The sequence below is a fragment of the Vipera berus genome (assembly GCF_964194415.1).
Source record: "Vipera berus genome assembly, chromosome: 2".
Classification (NCBI taxonomy): Eukaryota; Metazoa; Chordata; class Lepidosauria; order Squamata; family Viperidae; genus Vipera; species Vipera berus.
Window position 1 is genome coordinate 146,510,115 of NC_138203.1, and position 22,396 is coordinate 146,532,510.

The 22,396-nt window shown below is 42.1% G+C and overlaps 1 protein-coding gene across 1 annotated transcript in view; it reads right to left on the bottom strand.

Moving 5' to 3' along the window:
- Positions 1-22,396, bottom strand: part of ANKFN1 (ankyrin repeat and fibronectin type III domain containing 1) — a gene marked incomplete at its 3' end in the record, with an annotated part of 145,426 nt that overhangs the window by 109,274 nt on the left and 13,756 nt on the right. Inside the window, exons 3-4 of the mRNA XM_081320918.1 lie at positions 17,018-17,212; positions 15,920-16,033 (exon numbers count right to left, since the gene is read on the bottom strand). Coding sequence (XP_081177044.1) covers positions 15,920-16,033; positions 17,018-17,212 — 309 coding nt within the window. The remainder of the gene's footprint in view (positions 1-15,919; positions 16,034-17,017; positions 17,213-22,396) is intronic.

Below are 22,396 nucleotides of genomic sequence, written 5' to 3' on the forward strand. Positions count from 1 at the left end.
TGTATATATGTATATGTATATATATGTATATGTGTATATATGTATATGTGTATATATGTATATGTGTATATATATATATATATATATATATATATATATATATATATATATATATATATATATATATATATATATATATATATATATATATATATATATATATATATATGTATATATATGTTTTCGTAGATTCTCGCGGGTGTCTGTATGTGTAGATCTAGAGTCTCGGGTTTCTTCCCGCGTTCCTTTCATCTTCAGAAAGTTGTGGCGACGTTTCGACGAAATCCCATCCGTCATCATCAGGCCGGAGTGTTCCTCCTGCTGCTTCCAGGAGCAATGCGTGGTCTGGCTGTTCCTTTCCTTCCAACTGCCGGTGGGGCTGTGTTCTGACTGGGTGGAGGCGTGGCTGCTTTCTGATTGGGTGGGGGTGTCCTCTGACTGGGTGGAGGCGTGGTTGTCTTCTGATTGAGTGGAGGCGTGGCTGTCTTCTGATTGGGTGGATGCGTGGTTGTCTTCTGATTGGTTGGAGGCGTGGCTGTCTTCTGATTGGGTGGATGCGTGGCTGTCTTCTGATTGGTTGGAGGCGTGGCTGTCTTCTGATTGGGAGGGGTGTGTTCTGAATGGGTGGGGTTTTTTGTTGTGTTGTAATATCCTGAGTGTTGTGATTTGGTGTCCTGAGGAGTGGGCTGTGTAGTGGCCTCCAGAGCTTTGGTTTGGCTCCGAGTTCGAGGACCTGCTATGTATCTCTGGTATGGGTCAGTCAGGTTCGTGTGAGCGTTCTTCTGCTTGGGTGATGGCACTTTTGCTTGACTTGTTCTGTCTTCTGTGTGGGAGCAAAAGTCAAGCAAAAGTGCCATCACCCAAGCAGAAGAACGCTCACACGAACCTGACTGACCCATACCAGAGATACATAGCAGGTCCTCGAACTCGGAGCCAAACCAAAGCTCTGGAGGCCACTACACAGCCCACTCCTCAGGACACCAAATCACAACACTCAGGATATTACAACACAACAAAAAACCCCACCCATTCAGAACACACCCCTCCCAATCAGAAGACAGCCACGCCTCCAACCAATCAGAAGACAGCCACGCATCCACCCAATCAGAAGACAGCCACGCCTCCAACCAATCAGAAGACAACCACGCATCCACCCAATCAGAAGACAGCCACGCCTCCACTCAATCAGAAGACAACCACGCCTCCACCCAGTCAGAGGACACCCCCACCCAATCAGAAAGCAGCCACGCCTCCACCCAGTCAGAACACAGCCCCACCGGCAGTTGGAAGGAAAGGAACAGCCAGACCACGCATTGCTCCTGGAAGCAGCAGGAGGAACACTCCGGCCTGATGATGACGGATGGGATTTCGTCGAAACGTCGCCACAACTTTCTGAAGATGAAAGGAACGCGGGAAGAAACCCGAGACTCTAGATCTACATGTATATATATGTATATATATGTATATATATATAAAGGTAAAGGTTCCCCCGCACATGCGTGCTAGTCGTTTCCAACTCTAGGGGCCGGTGCTCATCTCCGTTTCAAAGCCGAAGAGCCAGCGCTTGTCCGAGGACGTCTCCGCGGTCATGTGGCCGGCATGACTAGACGCCAAAGGCGCACGGAACGCTGTTACCTTCCCACCGTAGTGGTCCCTATTTTTCTACTTGCATTTTTACGTGCTTTCAAACTGCTAGGTTGGCAGAAGCTGGGATGAGTAACAGGCGCTCAGTCTGTTACGCGGCACTCAGGATTCGACCCGCCAAACTGCTGACCATCTGACCGACAAGCTCAGTGTCCTAACCCACTGAGCCACCGCGTCCCTTGATATATATTTTGTCAGGAGCGCTGATGGAAAAACCTATATATTAAGGCATATATATATGCCTTAATATATAGGTTTTTCCATCAGCGCTCCTGATAAAATATACCTTTCTGGCACACTCAATGGATGGACCATGAAGAAGCAAACAGGTTCTGCCATGTTTATTTATGCAGTATGAATCTTCTTAGCAGCCTGAAAATACTATCCTTTGCCAACTCATTGAAAATTTTCTGGAGAAACGTTGTGGAGGAATTCCATTCTCTTAGCTAACTGTAGCTTATTTGCCAACAGAAAATAAGTACCAAGTGTGGTATTGGCTTAACTTATTACCTCACTATGTCACAGGGCAAGAAACAGGTTGAATTTTAAAAAGATACAGCCCTAGTGATGCAACCAGTGAGATTTAATAGGTTAAGTCAAATACTTCTGTACTATTTCAACCACCGTCACAATTGAGGGGGGAAAAAAAAAACCACTCATAAATTTATAACGTCTCCAGGCTTCAAATCTAATTTTAAGAATTAGTTTGGCAAGAAAAACTGGACCATCTAAAGAAAATTTTTGAATAAGAGCTCTTTTAGTGAAAGAACTCTGTTGGTCTCCCAGAATGTATGCCAAAATTGTATGTTTCACTTCCATTTCCCAACTGCAACATACATACTCATCCAGTACTATTCCACCACCACCCATCTCTCTCTTACATTTAGTCTTTTACCTCTTCTGAGAGACCTACTTATTTTCCGGATAAATGGGCCTATTTCTTCTCAGAAATTCATCATCTTTCTCCATTTCAAGATCAAGGAAACATATATTAAACTGACAATGTACCTGAAACCTTTTATAAACTCCAGAAATATATAAATTTAGTAACCTACCATGTATTTATCCACACATATTGCATATTATTACAAATCTAGCAAATAAATATTCTTCTCCTTAGTTTGAATGTTCACCTTTTATTCATATGAGGGGCTCAAAAAACAGGAGACTCATGTCAATGTTAGAACTAATTTCTAGACAAATCTTCTGGGTGTTACAATTCAATCTGCCTGGAAGGCATCAACTCTGTCTTTGCCATCTCGTTTTCTTTGGTTTACTAGGAGACCTTTACCATCTCCAGAGAAGCTTCCAAGCAATGTACTGGCATGGCAGGGTTAGCTCCACTTCTTCCAAATGTTTCTGGAGCACATGTGGTCCAGACAGATTCACAGACGTAAACATGATGAGCAGCTGAGGTGTTCTTCCCATGTATTGGTGGCCACTTGAAATGTAAAGTCAATAAAATAACTTCTGAGACTAGCAGAAGGGATTGTTGGTAAGAGTAGCTGTGCTAAGAAACACCTTATAACTTACTGCTAATGCTAGTGTCAGTTCACACACAGAGTAGCTAGATGAGCCCTTAGCAACTACACTATTTTGCCTAAGATTTCCTTGTTCACAGGATTTAGAAAACTGTCTGCACGTTTACACCTAAATCTCTTCTGTCTATCCTCCTCTGCAAAGTGAGAATATTTTCTTTTCCAAATCCCGTTCTCTGACAAATTACAGCTCAGGTATAAACTTCCCATGCAATGAAACATTTTTTAATCTTTTTCAGAGGTACTTCAAGTGACGTACTCCAAAATGGAGGGCTTTCTTGACAGGAACACACTGAGTATTTCTGCTATTTTTTTCTGCCTAACCAAATCCTTATATTCTTGTTAAAACATAGCTACTGAAGATGGTGCTTTGGGATCAAAGAAATTCTCTCCTCAGCATGGGGCCTTTTAAGCTGTGAAATCTTACTTTCCCTGACAAAGTTTCACTGACTTTGAGGTGAAGAATGAAAATCAGAAGCCTCCAAACCTGGAGAAGAAGATCAGGGTGGCAAAGGCAAGCATAAACCTCAATATAAGCCTTTTAATATCAATTACTATTGATTAATGGACAAGGGAGCAATTACCCAGAATCAGACCACTCTTTTATGGCATTATCTATCTGAATACATAGAATAAGACAAGGAATATGCAGACCAGTCTAAATCAATTCAGTATTAGGATACTATATTCTATCAAAAGCTCAGTACATTGGTTAAAAAAAATCTCAGTAGTTATTATTTATAATGTATATATTTTATGTGAATATTTGTCTATTACACTCTGGCTTGCATTTATGATTCCTTCATAGAAGCATCTTTTATTTTCATTTATCCCAAATATGTATACATATACATATAGTGAGACTTGTGGGGATCTGTAAATCACAATGAACAATCTTTTATAAATGAATATACAGTTCAAGCAGTCCTTGACCTATAACCCCAATTGAGGTCAAAATTTCCACTGCTAAGCAAGACAGTTGTTAAGTGAGTTTGGCCCCATTTTGCAACCCTTCTTGCCACAGTTGTGTGAATCACTGAAGGTGTTACATTAATAACACTGTTATTACGTGAATCTAGCTTCCCCATTGACTTTGCTTGTCAGAAACTTGCAAAAGGTAATCACATGACTGTGAGACACTGCAACCATTATAAATATTGTGTTTCCCTGAAAATAAAACCTATCCTAAAAATAACTCCTACCTTGATTTTTCATGCATGCGCCTAATATAAGCCCTACTCCTAAAATAAGGCCTAGTTTGCAGCAAGGCACATGCATAAAAATCAAGCTGGGGTGGGGGGACTGGAGCTGCCCCATGCACCCCACACCCACTTACCTTAGGACCGCTGTAGCCAGGTCTCCCACACCCTGACACCTGTCACACTGCTGTCTGAGTTCTGCAGCCCCTTGAGGCCTCATGCCACGTGGTGCATCATGCTGCTGCCACCACTCTCAACAAGAGGCTGCATGGTTCATTGCACCGATTGCACCAGTGCCAATGCTCTTGGCAAAAGGTCGCATGGCTCATGGCACCGATGCGCTGGTGCCGCCGATTGCAGCAGGAGGCCACATGGCTCATTGCAGCGATCGTGCTGGTGCCGCCGCTCAAAGCAGGAGGCCCTGTGCGCATCGCGCCAATCACACCAGAGCCACTGATCGCAGCATGAGGCTTGCTGTGCCAATTGCGGTGCTGCCGCCAATCATCATCAGTGCAACAAGCCTTGTGGCCTCCTGCCGTAAGTGGTTGCACTGGCACAATTGCTGCAATGCACCACGTGGCCTCTTGTTGCAAGCAGCGGCACCAGTGTGATTGCGATCAGTGCGATGAGCCACATGGCCTCCTGCTATGAGCAGTTGCACTGGTTGTAACTTTGAATGATCACTAAACGAATGGTTGTAGGTCAAGGACTACCTGTACACCACTTTTGAACTAAACATTATTTCAAGGTCATTACTAGCAGATTTCATAAGTTGCATAGTCATTCATGTGGTGAAAGCTTCTGCATTGGTGGATCAGAGGGTGTCATCTGAAAACAGATGCCTGACAGACTAATTCTGCGGTCCAACCCTTATAGCAGCTCTTCTCTAGCAGTTCATCTCCAGCCTACAAAATCAGCAGAATCATGTCAGTCAGCTGGATTCAATGCATAGGAGGAGATGAAGAAAAGTCACAATCAGTTTGTTTTGGCTTTAAGGGTGGCAACTAGGCACCCTAAATTGTAACCTTTGCCTGTCTTTCTTTTGGGCCTTCCTTAACCTGCCACCCTCTGAATGAGTTAACTCTCAGAATTCCTTAATCAGCATGGCCTGGAGGCTAGACTTGGGAAAAAAATAGATAATACCATTCTCAGTGAATTTAAGATGCATGGTTTTATTTAATGTAGGTTTTAAATTACATTGTGCAAACACAAACATGCCTTAGAGCAGGTCCATGGACCGGCACCGGTCTGCAGCGTGCCAGAAACTGGGCCGTGCAAACAAGTGAAGTCTCATCCACAGGATGCAGGCAGCACACAAAACCACACCCCCTCCGGTCCGCGAAAAAAACCCTCTCTCTACGCAACTGGTCCCTGGTGCCCAAAATATTGAGGACCTCTGCCTTAGAGTATTAGTTCTCAACTGGTGTGCCATGACACATAGCCATGACTTGGCTTATTACTAATGTGGCAAAAGATTTTCTGTGCATGCTATTTTATTTTTCATTTTTTGCATTATAGCAATAGCACTTAGACTTGCAGTATATACACCACTTCACTGTGCTTTACAGCCCTGACTAAGTGGTTTACAGAGTTAGCCTGTTGCCCTCAACAATCTGGGTCCTCATTTTACCGACCTTGGAAGGATGGAAGGCTGAGTCAACCTTGAGCCAGTCAGGATTGAACTCCTGGCAGTTGGCAGAATTAGCCTGCAATACTGCATTTTAACCACTGCACCACCATGCCTCCTGTTTATGTTAATTGTATACAATCTGTATATTCAGTAATGTTTGTATTTTTTTTTAAAAAAATGTGTAAGTTTTCCCTGAACCATGCAATATATGTTTAAAAATACTTACATATGATCAATAATTTTCTGGTGTGCCACAAAGCAATGTTGTATTCAATATTGTGCAATGGATTCAAAAAGGTTGAGAACCATTGGTTTAGAGAATGACCAAAACATTATTATTCTATTTTCTAAATATACACAAATGACTGAAAGGAGTCATCCTATTTATGTTTGCAAAGCCGAGTCTCCTAAAATTTCAGAAAATCGCTTTCATACCTGGTAATAAGACAGGGACATTCCAGAGAAACTGCTTTTGAAATTGAAGTGTAGTAGTAATTACATGTGGTTTTTAAATACTTTGAACTAGGATGCATCAATATAATTGCATTGTTTTAGCCTTAAATGTCACATTCCCTTGTAAAACATTATAAGAAAGCCCTGATGGTTGTTCCCCATTGCTAAGTATAGTAACCATAGTTTGCTTTGAAGCAGATGAATAGAGGAGAATTTCAAAACTTTTCTCCTATTAGACCATTTATGTACTTATTTAAGTCACATCACATCTACTGTATATATTTAATACTGTGAACAAAACAGATAAAACTGTAAAAAATAAAATAAAAATAAATGTTCCAAAAGTCAATTTGTCTCAATTTCCCACATGCTATTATAAGCCCTTAAATTTTCTTGACTCAGATTTGTAAAGAAAATTCATGTTCTCAACATTGGCTTGTGTAAAATCAGCTGAGAAAGGAAATCAAGGCTGTGCACCAAAATTTCCAAATAGAAAATGATGTTTTGTTTTGAGTTCCTAGGGAAATGTTTTTGAGTTAACTATAGTCTGATCGAACAAAACATGAATTCATTTGATGGCCATAGGGAACACTGGACCTCAAAACAAACATCTTGCTAAATTTCCTTTCACTCCATGGCTAGGTGAATAGATGGAATGAAGAAAACTGTGCACTGAGTGGGGGATCAAACAGTTTCTTCATGTGCGTAGCTGACAATTTTGTCATATAAAAGGTAGAGGAGGAAACTAGAGGAACACCTATACTGGAGTTAATTCTTTCTAATAGGGATGAAATGGTTAAGGGAGTAGAATTTATGGGAACTTTGGCAGAGATCGGCCATGTCATACTTCAATTCACCATAATGCAACCACAGGTAAATGAACCAAGTCATACTAATAATTTAGGCTTTAAGAGAGCTGACTTCAACAAACTAAGAGAGACATTAGGAAGGATTCCTGTTTGGAAAACCCTGAAAAATGAGATAGTGAAGGCTAAGCAAAAACAATATCACACACACACACAAAAGGACACCCGATCTGACTGGTATGGTTGCAGTCAGAGCTCTCTGATAAACTGAGAGACAAAAAGGTCTAATACAAAAAAAAATGGAAATAGGAATATATAACTAAACTGAATACCAGCAAGTAGCCTAAATCTGCAAGGAGGGAGTCAGGAAAGCTAAGGCCCAGAATGAACTAAGTCTGACAACTCATGCAAAAAATAACTCTAAAAAATTATTTTTTTCAACATGTAAGGAACAAGAAATCAAGAAAATGATAGATCCACTAATGGGAATAGTTGGCAGGAAGGTGACAGGCGGCAGGGAGAAAGCATAATTGCTTAATTCTTTCTTTGCATCTGTTTTGACACAAAAGGAAGATATAACTCAACCTACCAAAAGCAGCACGAAGGGAGATAGAATAGGGTTACATGTCAAAATAGCAAAGAATTAGTGATGATGGTGATGATATCCATTCAATTGTGTGACTCTTGGCAATTTCTCCATCTCTTCTCATCTGAAGGAAGAGATAGGTGGATAGAGATTACCTATCCACTCTGGATGAGTACAAATCACTTGGACCAGATAATTTACATCCCAGGGTTCTAGAGAAGCTGGAGGAAGTAATTTGGAGCCACTGAATGTAATCTTTCAAAGTTCCTGTAGCACAGGGGAGCAGTCTAGAAAAAGGGGGGAAATGGATCTAAGAAATTATTGGTCAGTGAGCTTGACATCAATCCCTGAGAAAATCCAGGAAAAGCTAATCAAACAGTGGATTTGTGAGCACTTTGAAATGAACAAGGTTTTTCAGAATAGGTTTGTTAAAAACAGTTAATGCCAGACAAATTAACAAATTAATCAGGGAAATATTGTGGACATAATATACTTAGAAACTTCCTAATAGTGAGGACAATTAACCAGTGGAACAGCTTGCCTCTAGAAATTGTGGATGCTCCATCACTGGAGGTTTTTAAGGAGAGACTAGACCAGACATGTCAAACTCACGACGTCACGTGATGTCGCACAACGTATTGGAGCTTTTTCACCATTGCTGGCAATGGGGTGGGCGTGGTTTCCCAATGACGCTTCTGGCCCGCGGGCCGGCAGTTTGACACCCTTGGACTAGACGGTCACTTGTCTGAGATGGTATAGGTTCTCCTGCTTGAGCAGGGGGCTGGACTAGAAAACCTCCAAGGTTTCTTCCAGCTCTATTCTGTTCTAGATTCTACTTGGACTTCAATAAGGCATTTGATCAAGTAGACCACAGTCTATGTCTTGATAAAATAGAACAATATAGAATAGACTGCACCACCACCACCACCACCAGAGAGATTCACAGTTGACTGACAAACTATAAGTGATTGGGGCATCTCAGGATTCTGTCTTGGGCCCAGTACTCTTCAACACCAGCTGCCTGCAATTAGTGCAGGTTCGCATCCCACCAAGCTCAAGGTTGACTCAGCCTTCCATCCTCCCGAGGTAGGTAAAATGAGGACCTAGATTGTTGGGGGCAATAAGCTGACTTTGTAATAATGCCGCTTGGGGTGTGTGTGAAAGCCCTAACAAGCAGGCATATACATAGAATGAAGGCTACTGCTAAGCTTGTAAGCCGCCCTGAGTCTTCGGAGAAGGGCGGGATATAAATGTAATAAAAATAAAAATAAATAAAAAAAATCTTCATACATGATCTAAATGAGGGGACAGAAGGGAACTCATCAAAGTTGCAGACAACACCAAGCTAGGGGGAATAGCTAACACTGTAGAAAATAGATTCATGATTCAGAAGGATGTTGACAGACTTGAGCACTGGGCCCTATCCAACAAGATGCAGTTCAGTGGTGAGAAAAAGAAAGGTCCTCACTTAGGCAGGAGAACCAAACGCATAGGTTTAGAGCAGGCAGAACCTGGCTCAACAGTAATAACCCTGGGAGAGAGCTAAGTGTCCTAATGGATGACCACTAAATTATGAGACAGCAGTGTGTTGCAGCTGCAAAAAAAAAGCCAGCTGCATCAAGATCACGAGAAGTGATAGTACCAATTTATACTTCACTAGTGAGGCCACACTTGGGATACTGAATCCAGTTTGTATCACCACGATACAAAAAAGATGTCGAGACCCTAGAACCTCTGCAGAGAAGAGTGAGAAAGATGATAAGGAGCCCAGAGGCTAAATTATATGATGAAAGGTTAATGGAGCTAGGTGTGTCTAGCCTATCAAAAAAGAAAGATTAGGGACAGCTGTCTTCCCGTACTTGAGGGGCTGTCACAGAAGAGAGGATTGACTTATTCTTCCAAGCACCAGGAGGCAGGACAAAGAAGTAATGGGTGGAAGCTTGCTAACTAGAGAACACAACCTAAAATTAAGGAGAAATTTCCTGACTGTGAGGGCAATTAATCAATGGCACAGTTTGCCTCCCAGAGTTGTGAGTGCTCCATCCCTGGAGGTTTTCAGGAATAGACAAGACAACCACTTGATAAGGTCTCCTGCCTTGAGCAGGAGGTTGGACTGGAAGACCTCTGAGGTCCCTTCCAGTGCTATGATTCTAAGTTCTATGATATACACTACCAGCCAGCCAGCCAGTCAATTTACAGAATGTAGCAAACAGGCAAAAGAACATTTTCAAAAATGAAAACAAATCCTCACAGGCACGACTCTGCTTTCACCCCTAGAAAATCCCTGAGTTTAATTTAAAATCTGTTATCAGATACTTCTCTCTTTTTCCTCCTCAGATCCTGGGACTCTGAGCCAACACTCTGACAAGATAAAATAGATAATTGTTTTAACTTTCCAATCTAGTGATACCATTGCTGCCTGAAGATAAACAAATCCAGCCAGAAAGGCAGACATTGTACATCACACTTTTCCAATGAAATTTTCTTAATGTTTTCTTTTTGAAATCCTCTTAGCCAATTCTTCTGCAGGCACTGCCACCCTAGCCTATTTAGCAAGATTAAGCTACCGTTTAGCATGCTCCCTTTTTGCAATCCATCTGCCAGGCACAGCCTCAGAAAAATCAACTGATGGCTAGGGAGCTTCTGAATTGCATGAATGACATTAATATTGATGCTACAAGACCCAAAAGCATGCACGCAGGGCAACGTGCCGTCCTTGAACAATGCAGCTCCTTTGGATTGTTAAATGCATCTGGAAGCTCAACATCAATAGTTCACAAAGAGTATACACGGCATGTGCACGCATATGCACACCAGTGCCAACCAAACCAACCCTACATTTGTAGTCTTTGCGTTTTGCAGTCTCAGTAGCATTACCAAGACTATGAAACACAGATGTTTCCATAGACACCTGTATCCTTTTCACTACCTACATTCCAGGTAGTGTTTCCCAGGTGAACCCTAAGTTGCTCTTCTTAAAAAGACAGCAGCCGTGTCTTGCTGTTGGATGCAGCCTTCTCTTTCTGCTTCACCATCAACTTTGCTATCGCCTTCCTCTCCAGATTTCACTCCTGTATTACCCCATCCAACTTAAACCAGCAGCACCAGGGATTTGATTAGCCCTTGCTGCTGATGAAAATTCATAAATCAAGCATCCCAATCACAACCCCTAAAATAGCAGCTCAGCCGCATGCAGACCTTGGGAATAATCAGAAGAGTCGAAGCAGCTAAATTTTATCCCAAGCTTGAAGCAAAATAGCTTATTTTGGTCTGACCTCAAAACAAAGACCTTGGAGTGTATATATTTTGTTTCAGGCTTAGAACACTTCAAAGAGCCATTCTGAGGTTGGATTACTTCAAGGTCTACTAGTTTTCTGTAAGAAAAATTCCTACGGAAAGCAGCAGTTGAGAGATGGATTCCCCCCCCCACCCCAAGTCGGATTATTTCCTGAGCATGTCTTTCCAAGGAAAGAGAGGTTTGCAATCTATACCCTTGCTGTAAATATGGGTATAGTTTAGTCCTAAGCTTGAGCAAGAAAGCATAAATAAAATAACAGGTTGAGAAAGAACTGTGACAGCTACATCCAAGCTAGTGCCTCAAATACTGCACAGAGCGATTTCAGATTCCATAGTTCTCTGTCACTATGGCCAATAGAAACTGAGAGATAATAAGAGGTGAGCCATCCAACACATTGAAAAGGCACTACATTGGGGGAAGTTAGTTTGGACAATGTAATAAACTCCACTTTTAGGCCAGAGCTCTCTTGTGGTTATAACTGTATATGGCTCTAGAAACTGAGAAATCTAGATTTCGGTGAAATGGGATGGTAATCCCAAACACCACCAGGAAGTAGCAGACAAGTAACTAGGTGGCTCTTTGTGGTAAATCCCTGGTTACTACCAGTGCTTTTTCTGTAAAAGAAAAAGGTGCCGGAACTCACACATGTCATACAACCTGCCTTGCCTACCCTACAAGGTTCCATCCAAAAAAGGTGCCGGAACTCCGTTCTGAGCGTTCTATGACAAAAAAAGCCCTGGTTACTACTGAAAGAAATATTCCTGCTCTTATTTATTAATTTGATCTCCTGCCTTTCATACAGGAATTCAGAGCAATGTATAGATAGCAATGCCTCCTCCTGCTTTTCCCCATAATAACGCCTTGTGGCTTTCATTAAGCAATGGCCTCCACTTTAAAATCTTCCCCTTCATGGATTACTGCCTTGTCGTGGCGAAGGGGCTTGCGTAATTCAATGAAGCTATGAGCTATGCCGTGCAGGGCCACCCAAGACGGACAGGTCATAGCCGAGAGTTCTGACAAAACGTGATCCACTGGAGAAGGAAATGGCAACCCACTCCAGTATCTTTGCCATGAAAACCCTATGGACAGTACCAAAAGGCAAAACGATATGACGCTGGAAGATGAGCCCCTCAGGTCGGAAGGCGTCCAATATGCTACTGGGGAAGAGCAGAGGGCTAGTACTAGTAGCGCCAGAAAGAATGAAGCGACTGGGCCAAAGCCGAAAGGACGCTCAGCTGTGGATGTGTCTGGTGGTGAAAGGAAAGTCCGATGCTGTAAAGATTTTTTCTCCATAGGAACCTGGAATGTAAGATCCATGAATCAAGGAAAGCTGGACGTGGTCAAACAAGAGATGACAAGACTGAACATCGACATCTTAGGTATCAGTGAACTAAAATGGACAGGAATGGGTGAATTTAATTCAGATGACCATCAGGTATACTACTGCGGGCAAGAATCCCTCAGAAGAAATGGAGTAGCCTTCATAGTCAATAAAAGAGTAGGAAAAGCAATACTGGGATACAATCCTCAAAATGACAGAATGATCTCAGTTCGAATCCAAGGCAAACCATTCAATATCACAGTAGTCCAAGTCTATGCCCCAACCACCAGTGCTGAAGAAGATGAAATTGACCGGTTCTATGAAGCCCTACAGCACCTTATAGAACTAACACCAAAAAATGATGTCCTTATCATCATGGGGGATTGGAATGCTAAAGTAGGAAGCCAAAAGATAACTGGAATAACAGGCAAGTTTGGCCTTGGAGTACAAAATGAAGCAGGGCACAGGCTGATAGAATTTTGTCAAGAGAATACGATGGTCATAGCAAACACTCTTTTCCAACAACCCAAGAGACGGCTCTACACATGGACATCACCAGACGGTCAACACAGAAATCAAATTGACTATATGCTCTGCAGCCAAAGATGGAGAAGCTCTATACAGTCAGTAAAAACAAGACCAGGAGCTGACTGTGGCTCAGACCATGAGCTTCTCGTTGCAAAGTTTAGGCTTAAACTGAAGAAAGTAGGGAAAAGCACTAGGCCACTCAGGTATGAATTAAATCATATCCCTGTTGAATATACAGTAGAGGTGACAAATAGATTTAAGGAATTAGATCTGATAGACAGAGTGCCTGAAGAACTATGGACAGAGGTTCGCGACATTGTACAACAGGTAGCAACCAAAACCATCCCAAAGAAAAAGAAATGCAAGAAAGCAAAATGGCTGTCTGAGGAAGCTTTGCAAATAGCTAAGGAAAGGAGGGAAGCGAAAGGCAAGGGAGAAAAACATAGATATGCCCAATTGAATGCAGAATTCCAGAGAATAGCTAGAAGAGATAAGAATGCCTTCTTAAATGAACAGTGCAAAGAAATAGAAGAAAACAATAGAATAGGGAGGACCAGAGATCTTTTCAAGAAAATTGGAGAGATGAAGGGAACGTTTAATGCAAAAATGGGCATGATAAAGGACCAAAATGGCAGGGACCTAACAGAGGCAGAAGAGATTAAGAAGAGGTGGCAAAATTACACAGAAGAACTATACAAGAATGAGCTTAATGTCCCTGATAATCACAATGAGGTGGTCACTGACCTCGAGCCAGACATCCTAGAATGTGAAGTGAAGTGGGCCTTAGAAAAGCTGAGCAACAACAAAGCTAGTGGAGGTGACAGTATTCCAGCTGAGCTATTCAAAATCTTAAAAGACAATGCAGTAAAAGTGCTACACTCAATTTGCCAGCAAATTTGGAAAACTCAACAGTGGCCACAGGATTGGAAAAGATCAGTTTACATTCCAATTCCAAAGAAAGGCAGTGCCAAAGAATGTTCAAACTATCGCACCATTGCACTCATTTCTCATGCTAGTAAAGTTATGCTTAAAATCCTACAAGCTAGACTTCAGCAGTATGTGGATCGAGAACTACCAGAAGTACAGGCAGGATTTCGAAGAGGCAGAGGAACTAGAGATCAAATTGCCAACATACGCTGGATCATGGAGAAAGCTAGGGAGTTCCAGAAAAACATCTACTTCTGCTTCATTGACTATGCTAAAGCCTTTGATTGTGTGGATCATAACAAACTGTGGCAAGTTCTTAAAGAGATGGGAGTACCAGACCATCTTATTTGTCTCTTGAGAAACCTATATGCGGGTCAAGAAGCAACAGTGAGAACTGGACACGGAACCACTGATTGGTTCAAAATTGGGAAAGGAGTCCGGCAAGGCTGTATACTGTCGCCCTGCCTATTTAACTTATATGCAGAGCACATCATGAGAAAGGCAGGGCTAGATGAATCAAAAGTTGGAATTAAGATTGCCGGAAGAAATATCAACAACCTAAGATACGCAGATGATACCACTCTAATGGCAGAAAGTGAAGAAGAACTAAAGAGCCTCTTGTTGCGGGTGAAGAAGGAGAGTGCAAAACTTGGGTTGAAACTTAACATTAAAAAAACCAAGATCATGGCATCTGGCCCTCTCAATTCCTGGCAAATAGATGGGGAAGAAATGGAGGTAGTGACAGATTTTATTTTCCTGGGCTCCAAGATCACTGCAGATGGGGACTGTAGCCAAGAAATTAAAAGACGCTTGCTCCTGGGGAGGAAAGCCATGACAAATCTAGACAGCACACTAAAAAGCAGAGACATCACCCTGTCAACAAAAGTGCGTATAGTCAAGGCTATGGTCTTCCCAGTTGCAATGTATGGCAGTGAAAGTTGGACCATAAGAAAGGCTGAGCGCCAAAGAATTGAGGCCTTTGAACTATGGTGCTGGAGAAGACTCCTGCGAGTCCCTTGGACTGCAAGGCGATCAAACCGGTCAGTCCTAGAGGAGATCAATCCTGACTGCTCTTTAGAAGGCCAGATCCTGAAGCTAAAACTCAAATACTTTGGCCACCTAATGAGAAGGAAGGACTCACTGGAGAAAAGCCTAATGCTGGGAAAGATCGAGGGCAATAGAAGAAGGGGACAACAGAGAATGAGGTGGCTGGATGGAGTCACTGAAGCAGTAGGCGTGAGCTTAAATGGACTCCAGAAGATGGTAGAGGACAGAAAGGCCTGGAGGAATGTTGTCCATAGGGTCGCGATGGGTCGGACACGACTTCGCAGCTAACAACAACCACTTTAAAGCTTTCTTTCAGGTTTTCTCATCTGGGATAGTATCAATCGATAGGTGAATTAACGGAAGACGAATCTTTTAAGGACTTGTGAAGAATAAAGGGAATTATGGCAGGAGCAAAAGGAAGACAAACTGTACTTAGTAAAAAAAACCCCACTATTTTCCCCAAACGATGATGGGAAGTAAAACATTGTGAGCTTTACGTGCTAATAGAAAGGAGGACTAGCATTCAGTGTTACAAATGTTCAGATGTGAATCCTGAAAAAAAACCCAACAACAACTGAGGAGTGAGTGTCTCAGTTCTGCATTTCAATATCATACTGAGATGTTCTGCCTGGGGTATATGTGGCTGGTATATGAGAAACAGAGAGCTATGATCTTCCCTCCCCTTCCCTCCCTCCCCTCCCCTTCCCCTCCCCTCCCCCATCTCCTCTCCTAGGATTGGGCAGGGAGGGTTCTGTGTCTTTTCTAGGTTTTCTTAATTACTATCAAGACCATGTTAGGGCTTAAACATGCCATCATTGAAGAGAGATACAGAGGAGGGAGGACGTTTGAGGCACATGTGGCTCAGATTGGGGAACTTCTTTCAACTACAAAAAAAAAGATACGAAGCCCCCATAGCTTACGAAATCGACACAAATCTATTACCTTTGTATTTTGTCACCACTGCTGAATTGATGCTATGAGGCTCTTGGAAAGTGACAGTGAGTGATGTGCTGCTTGTTACCATAAGGCAGATGTTGGTTGGTGCCTCAGGGGCTCCTGCGAACAGAGGAAAAACACTGTACTTCATGCGGAACAAATACTTTTCCAACACTTGCCCTGGGTCATTGAAGAAATGAGTTGAAACCGTGCGATCTGGGTGAGCTTTCTACTGAAGTCGCTTGTGTTTGTAATGAAAACAAGGCGTCTATGCTAATGAGACTGTTTTGACACCCTTGGTCTCCCTTGTTCTCTTCGTCTATTGGGGAGAACACAGCGTATCTTTAATGGCATGTTCTTATATGTAAGCGCAGTACAGGATTTAGAATATCACCGTCAGACGTTTCCTCAGTCACCCACAGGCTCTGCCAAGGGGACAGAATAATGGAAGAGCTAATTAATTTCAGTTCGCATTTAGAATTATTTAGACACCGACTGTACTGCATGTTTAGATATCATTTATTTTGTAAATTTTAAAAACAAATGTAAGAAGCGGTTTTTAGCGCACGTTTGTGAATTTGCCAGACTGGCAAAGTATTAGCGGTTAAAACTTTCCTGCCTGTGAAACACAAAGATTTCATATTTTCTGACATCATGACCGCACTGGATATGAAACCTATTTTATTGTATCGCAAAGCAAGATGTCCTTCTACTGATTCAAGCTGGTTCCTTAAGAAGGCCTAATAGTTGCTAACCTTCTTTAGGATAAATGTCCATCTCCGCGAACAGACAACTGAATAATTCTTTTCAAATCCTGCAGTTGTCTTATTTTAGGAACAGGCAGGTTACTGTTCCATCTGTAACTAACTTGTCAAGCAGGTTAGTTGCTCAGCTGAAACACAGAATTGCAGGACAAACTGTACTTAGTGGGGGGGAAAAAACTGTTTTCCCCAAACGATGATGGGAAGTAAAACATTGTGAGCTGTATGTGCTAACAGAAAGGAGGACTAGCATTTACACTAGGAAGGAATCCCCAGTCTGTGTTATGAATTATTTCTGTTCTACACATTTCACTCATCCAAACATGTCTCCCATGGCTCTTACTGGAATGTTCAAAGCTGGACTTCATGCGTTTGTAAAGCCGGTATCTCCACTCCCAGGCTTTCAGCTGCTTCTCCTTCTCAGAGCTGTCTGTGCCGAGACTTTCACTCATGACTTGTGCAGACAGGTCACTCAGCCGTTGCTGAGCTTCTTGGACTAAGTTGCTCAGATGGACGGATCTGCCTTCCACACTGACAACTGCTGGGAAGAGGAAGTGGGTTAAGTTCTGGGACTTTTCAAAGGAAAATTTGGAAGTTCATCAGCTTCGAGGACAGAGGAGTTTACACGAGATCATATACGAGAGAATATAGTGTATGAGAAATATGGGTACTTTAAAAAGTATTACCCTGTATACTTGTGGATAAACCCAGGGATGGAGACCAGTCTGTTACAATAACCCGTAAAGGTGTCGTCTACTGTTCCAGGGAGAACCAGCTGGTTCTGTCAATTAAAATACTGTACAGGTAGTTCTCGTTTACTGACTAGCAGCGGAGTTGCCATGCAATGCAGTTGTTAAGTGAAATATCATGGGACCTTGCAATTTTAGTGGCAGCCTCTCCATTGATTCTGCTTGTTGGAAGCTGATGGTGAAGCACACAAATGGCAATCAAGGGACCATGGGATGCTGTCACAGTTGGAAACACCTGCTGTTGTATAGTATCTGAATCTCAATCACGTGGCTATGGGGATGCTGTAATGGTCATAAGTGCGAGAACAAGCTGTAGAGTTACTTTTTCAGGGTTGCCATTAACTTCAAACACTATTAAACAGGGCAGTTGTGAAGTGACCTGTCTGTGGATGAAAAAAGTACACATAACATTTGAATTTCTGTCTTCTAGATGTGGGGTTGACACTTGACACTTTGCAGTAACTAATAGCTGGTTTTCTATCTTATCAAGGGTTCCTTTAGCGTCTACAAAAACAAGCATCTTCTCAGAGATGCGGTCCCTGAACCTTCGGCTGAAATCCTTCTTTGGTTCTAGCATCAGTCAGTAATGCTCAAAGTTATGGCTCTGCAGTAAATTTGGGTAGAGGAATTTTGAGATGATGTTGGGAAAAGTATGAAAGAACCATTAAGAAGGGGACTTGAAGGAAGGATTGTAAGGTCCAGACGCAAGTGTGAGAAAGAAACTCAAAATAAACTGCCTTGATGTTTTTTTAGCCTAGATGGGACAGAGAGAAATTTGGACAGACTTTCAAGATTCTGTTATTATACTTTCATCAATAATGTCCCTGGAATGCCTGTGATGTTTGTTTCTTGATTTGGCCTCCTTTGAAGGGCTGATAATTTGTTATATTGATATATTGTGTAGTTGTGACCTATAGGGAACTTCAGTGTTGTTCCTGCATCCTTAAACAGCTTACTAGCCACTCCATGGAGTTGGCTGCTTTTAATATTGCACCAAAAAAGCAATCATGTGACCATTTTAGCACAAGCCATAAATATTTTGCCTACATTTTTGCTTCCTGGATAGAATGATTACTTAAAAACAAACAAACAAACAAACAACCAGACTGTATTAAAGAAGATACTAAGATACATGTGCAAGAAGATTACAGCACATAAATGTCATGTGGAGATTGTTCCAAGTATATATTAAACCATTTTTTCTTTATTTGAGTTGATACATTTCATCTGTAAGATTTTGACCTCACACATTATATACATTAAAAGCACCTTTATGAAGATAATTCCTTTTCCTAACCTTCTTTGTTAAAATTACTGATTTACAGAGACTACTCTAATGCATTTGATCTGAATATCATCTCCCTAAAGATTTATTAGATTCTGCGTTTTAAATTTTCTACATTTTGCATTGTAATATAACTCTGGACCTTGCTCGTTATGTTTAAGGCCACACTGATGTCATTTTTGATGTTAAATTTACAACGATAATTTAAGTTAGAATAAAATGCATTTTAATGAATTGTAGGAATTTTTGAAAGATTCTTTTTCTCATTTTGTTGTATAAAATTTTGGACAAAGTACAGTAGTGCTTTGTTTAATTTGGTCACTGTGTTTATAAACCAGTATTGTTAACTTACTATGTTTGCAAATCCACCAAATGCTGGTTATTGAGTGATTAAATAGACTTTTAAACAGATATATACAGAATTCCTTGGCAGTTAAACTATCACCTTACTCCACTGTCACCAACAATTTATGGTAAATGCAAATATGCTTTCATTTCTTATAGAAACGTGTCTTTAAATACTCTGACAACTTCTTAAACATTTAATTGTATTACAGCAGAGTTTCCAGAGCATGTTAAGCCATGGTCTATTTTAACCGTAGTTTGTTGAATAAGCCAAAATAAATAGGCTCACATTACACATGAAGTCTCAAAACATAATATTTAACCATACAGATACAACCATTCATTTAGTGACTCTTCAAAGTTACAACAGCACTGAAAAAAGTGACTTTTGAGCGATTTTCACACATATATCTGTTGCAGCATTCCCCATGGTCACGTGATGAAAATTCGGGTGTTTGGCAACTGGCACTGTCCCGGGGTCATGTGATTGCCATTTGTACCCTTCCCAGCCAGCTTCCGACAAGCAAAGTCAATGAGGGAAGCCAGATTCGCTTAAGGACTCATGATTCACTTAACAACTGTGGCAAAAAGTTGTAAAATGAGGCAAAACTCACTTTGCAACTGCCTTGCTTAGCAACAGAAATTTTGGGTTTAATTGTGATTGTGTGTCGAGGACAACCTGTACTGTTTGAATTTCAAAGCAAAGCAAAGCAAATCGCCCCATAAAGGATTAGCTCACTGCATCTAGTGGATATACCAATTTGCATCCCATCTTAGCTATCAGCTTTGGGGGAAGGACCCCACTTGCAGCAGTGATCTATTTATAAAATTCTCCTCTTCAGGTTTCCAATGGATGGAGATAGCAAATGCAAATGGTGATCAGCACAGTGCATTATTTAACCACAGAAATGAAGCGGCTATAGGTACCTGGCCTGCGTTCACAGGCATGTTTGCATTAAAGGCAGGAAATGAATACTCATTTATGATTGCCCTTCCGTGCCATCAGTCTGCATTTACTTACAGATGGTCAATGAAAAATCAGCTCAGCCGTGTTTTTGGTTTTTTTAAATCGCTGCTTAGAACACTCCAGGCTGTGTTTTCCTGTAGATTTGTCATGCCTAATGAATGTTACTTTAGCCGTCAATCACTTGCTTTATTCCCTGTCACCCCTGATTCTTTTTTTCCCCCCTCCAGTCACGAACCATGACAGAAAAATAAACAAATAAATATTAAATGACACAACTCTTTTCACTGAACAGCTACAGTAACCAAGGAGAGAGAGAAAAATCTCCCAGAAAAGTTAAAAGAGGCCAGTTTTAAAAAAAATGCTAGGAAATTGTAGCCTCTAGGTACAATTTCCTGGAGCACAGAGACTGGCAGATCCATACTAAATGTTATTAATTAAACTAATTTTAAAATAACAGCAGAGTTTGCTAAATTTGAGCTCTTGAAGAAACAGTTTCATTATGGGACTAGAACAGGGCTTTTCAACCAGTGGTACGGGTACCACCTGTGGTACATTGGCACCTGGCAGGTGGTACACGACCATCCTAGAAAAGTGGAGCTCAGCGCTGATCCTGGCGCTTCTGCTGAGCCCAGAAGAAGTGCCGATCAGCTGGAATGTTGCAGCATCTCCAGGGTCTTGTGATTTACATTCAGATGCTTGGCAAATGATTCATATTTATTTTTTATTTATTTATTTTAATTCCATTTATATCCCGCCCTTCTCCGAAGACTCAGGGCGGCTTACAAGCTTAGCAGTAGCCTTCATTCTATGTATATGCCTGCTTATTAGGGCTTTCACACACACCCCAAGCGGCATTATTACAAAGTCAGCTTAATTGCCCCCAACAATCTGGGTCCTCATTTTACCTACCTCGGAAGGATGGAAGGCTGAGTCAACCTTGAGCCTGGTGGGACTCGAACCTGCACTAATTGCAGGCAGCTGGTGTTACTTAAGGAGGCATTAGCCCACTGCTCCACCAAGGACGACGGTCAAAGTGTCCCAGGGTCATGTGAAATGACCAAAACCTGCTGCAACCACCCAGCAGGGGGGTAGGAATAAAAACCAAACACTCCCCCCACCTCACCCCCACTGCCAATCCTCAACAGAAATCCTCAGAACAATGAAAACCTTGGACAGGAGGAAGAGCGCCGCTGGGCAGGCAGGCAGATGTCTTACTTGGCTGTGGCTTGGGGGGCACTTTTTTCAGTGCCATTGTAACTTCGAACAGTCACTAAGCAAACTGTTGTAAGTTGAGGACTACCTGTATTTCATCACTTTTTTCATTTTTGTGGGGGGGGTCATTAGGTTTTTGACACCTTGCTAGGTGACTGTTGGTACTCGGATGTTGCCATATCCTAAAAGTGGTACAATCGGTGAAAAGGTTGAAAAGCCCTGGACTAGAGGACCTCCAAGGTCCCTTTCCAACTCTGTTACTTGAATGAATAAAACTTTATTATCAAAGTACAACATGTGTACAGTGAGATTGGCTGAGCCTCCCTTCATGCCCCCCCAACTCTCAGTGACAACAAACCCACCATCTTGTTACACCATGTGAGCTAATTGCACAGCACACCGGCCTCGCAAGTCCATCATACATAGAGTTATTTCCCATTCAGGAGCCTGACAACCCATGGATAGAGGCTGTTCTTCATCCTGTTGGTACGGCTGGCTATACTTCTGTATCTCCTACCCAACGGTAGGAGAGTAAAGAGGTACTGGCCAGGGTGTGAGTCGTCCCTGAGAATTTTCCTCACTCTTCCAAGGCAGCGAGCCCTGGCGATGTCATCTAGTGGTGTCAGGGGACAACCCACGATGTTTTGTGCTGCGCTCACCACCCTCTATAATATCTTCCTATCCGCAGCTCTCAGGCCAGCATACCAAACCACAATACAGTGCGAGAGGACGCTCTCTATAGTAGACCGGTAAAAGAAGGTCATTAGTCGTTGTTCTATCCTGTTCTTTCGCAAGACCCTGAGGAAGTGGAGTCTGTGTTGGGCCTTTCTGGCCACCTGAGTTGCATTGACTTTCCAGGTAAGATCTTCACAGAGGTAGACTCCCAGGAATTTAAAGGAGGAGACTCTCTCCACACGCCCTCCCCCCCGATGTAAAGTGGGGCAGGTTCCTCTCTTTTCCTTCGGAAGTCTAGCACCATCTCCTTCGTCTTGCCGATGTTCAGGTGCAAGTTGTTCTCTAAACACCATAAGGATAGTTTTTGTACCTCCCCCCTGTACGCTGTTTCATCTCCACCTGTAATGAGACCCACTACGGTGGTATCATTTGCGAACTTAATGATCGCAGTGGATGGGTCGGATGATACACAATTGTATGTGTACAGTG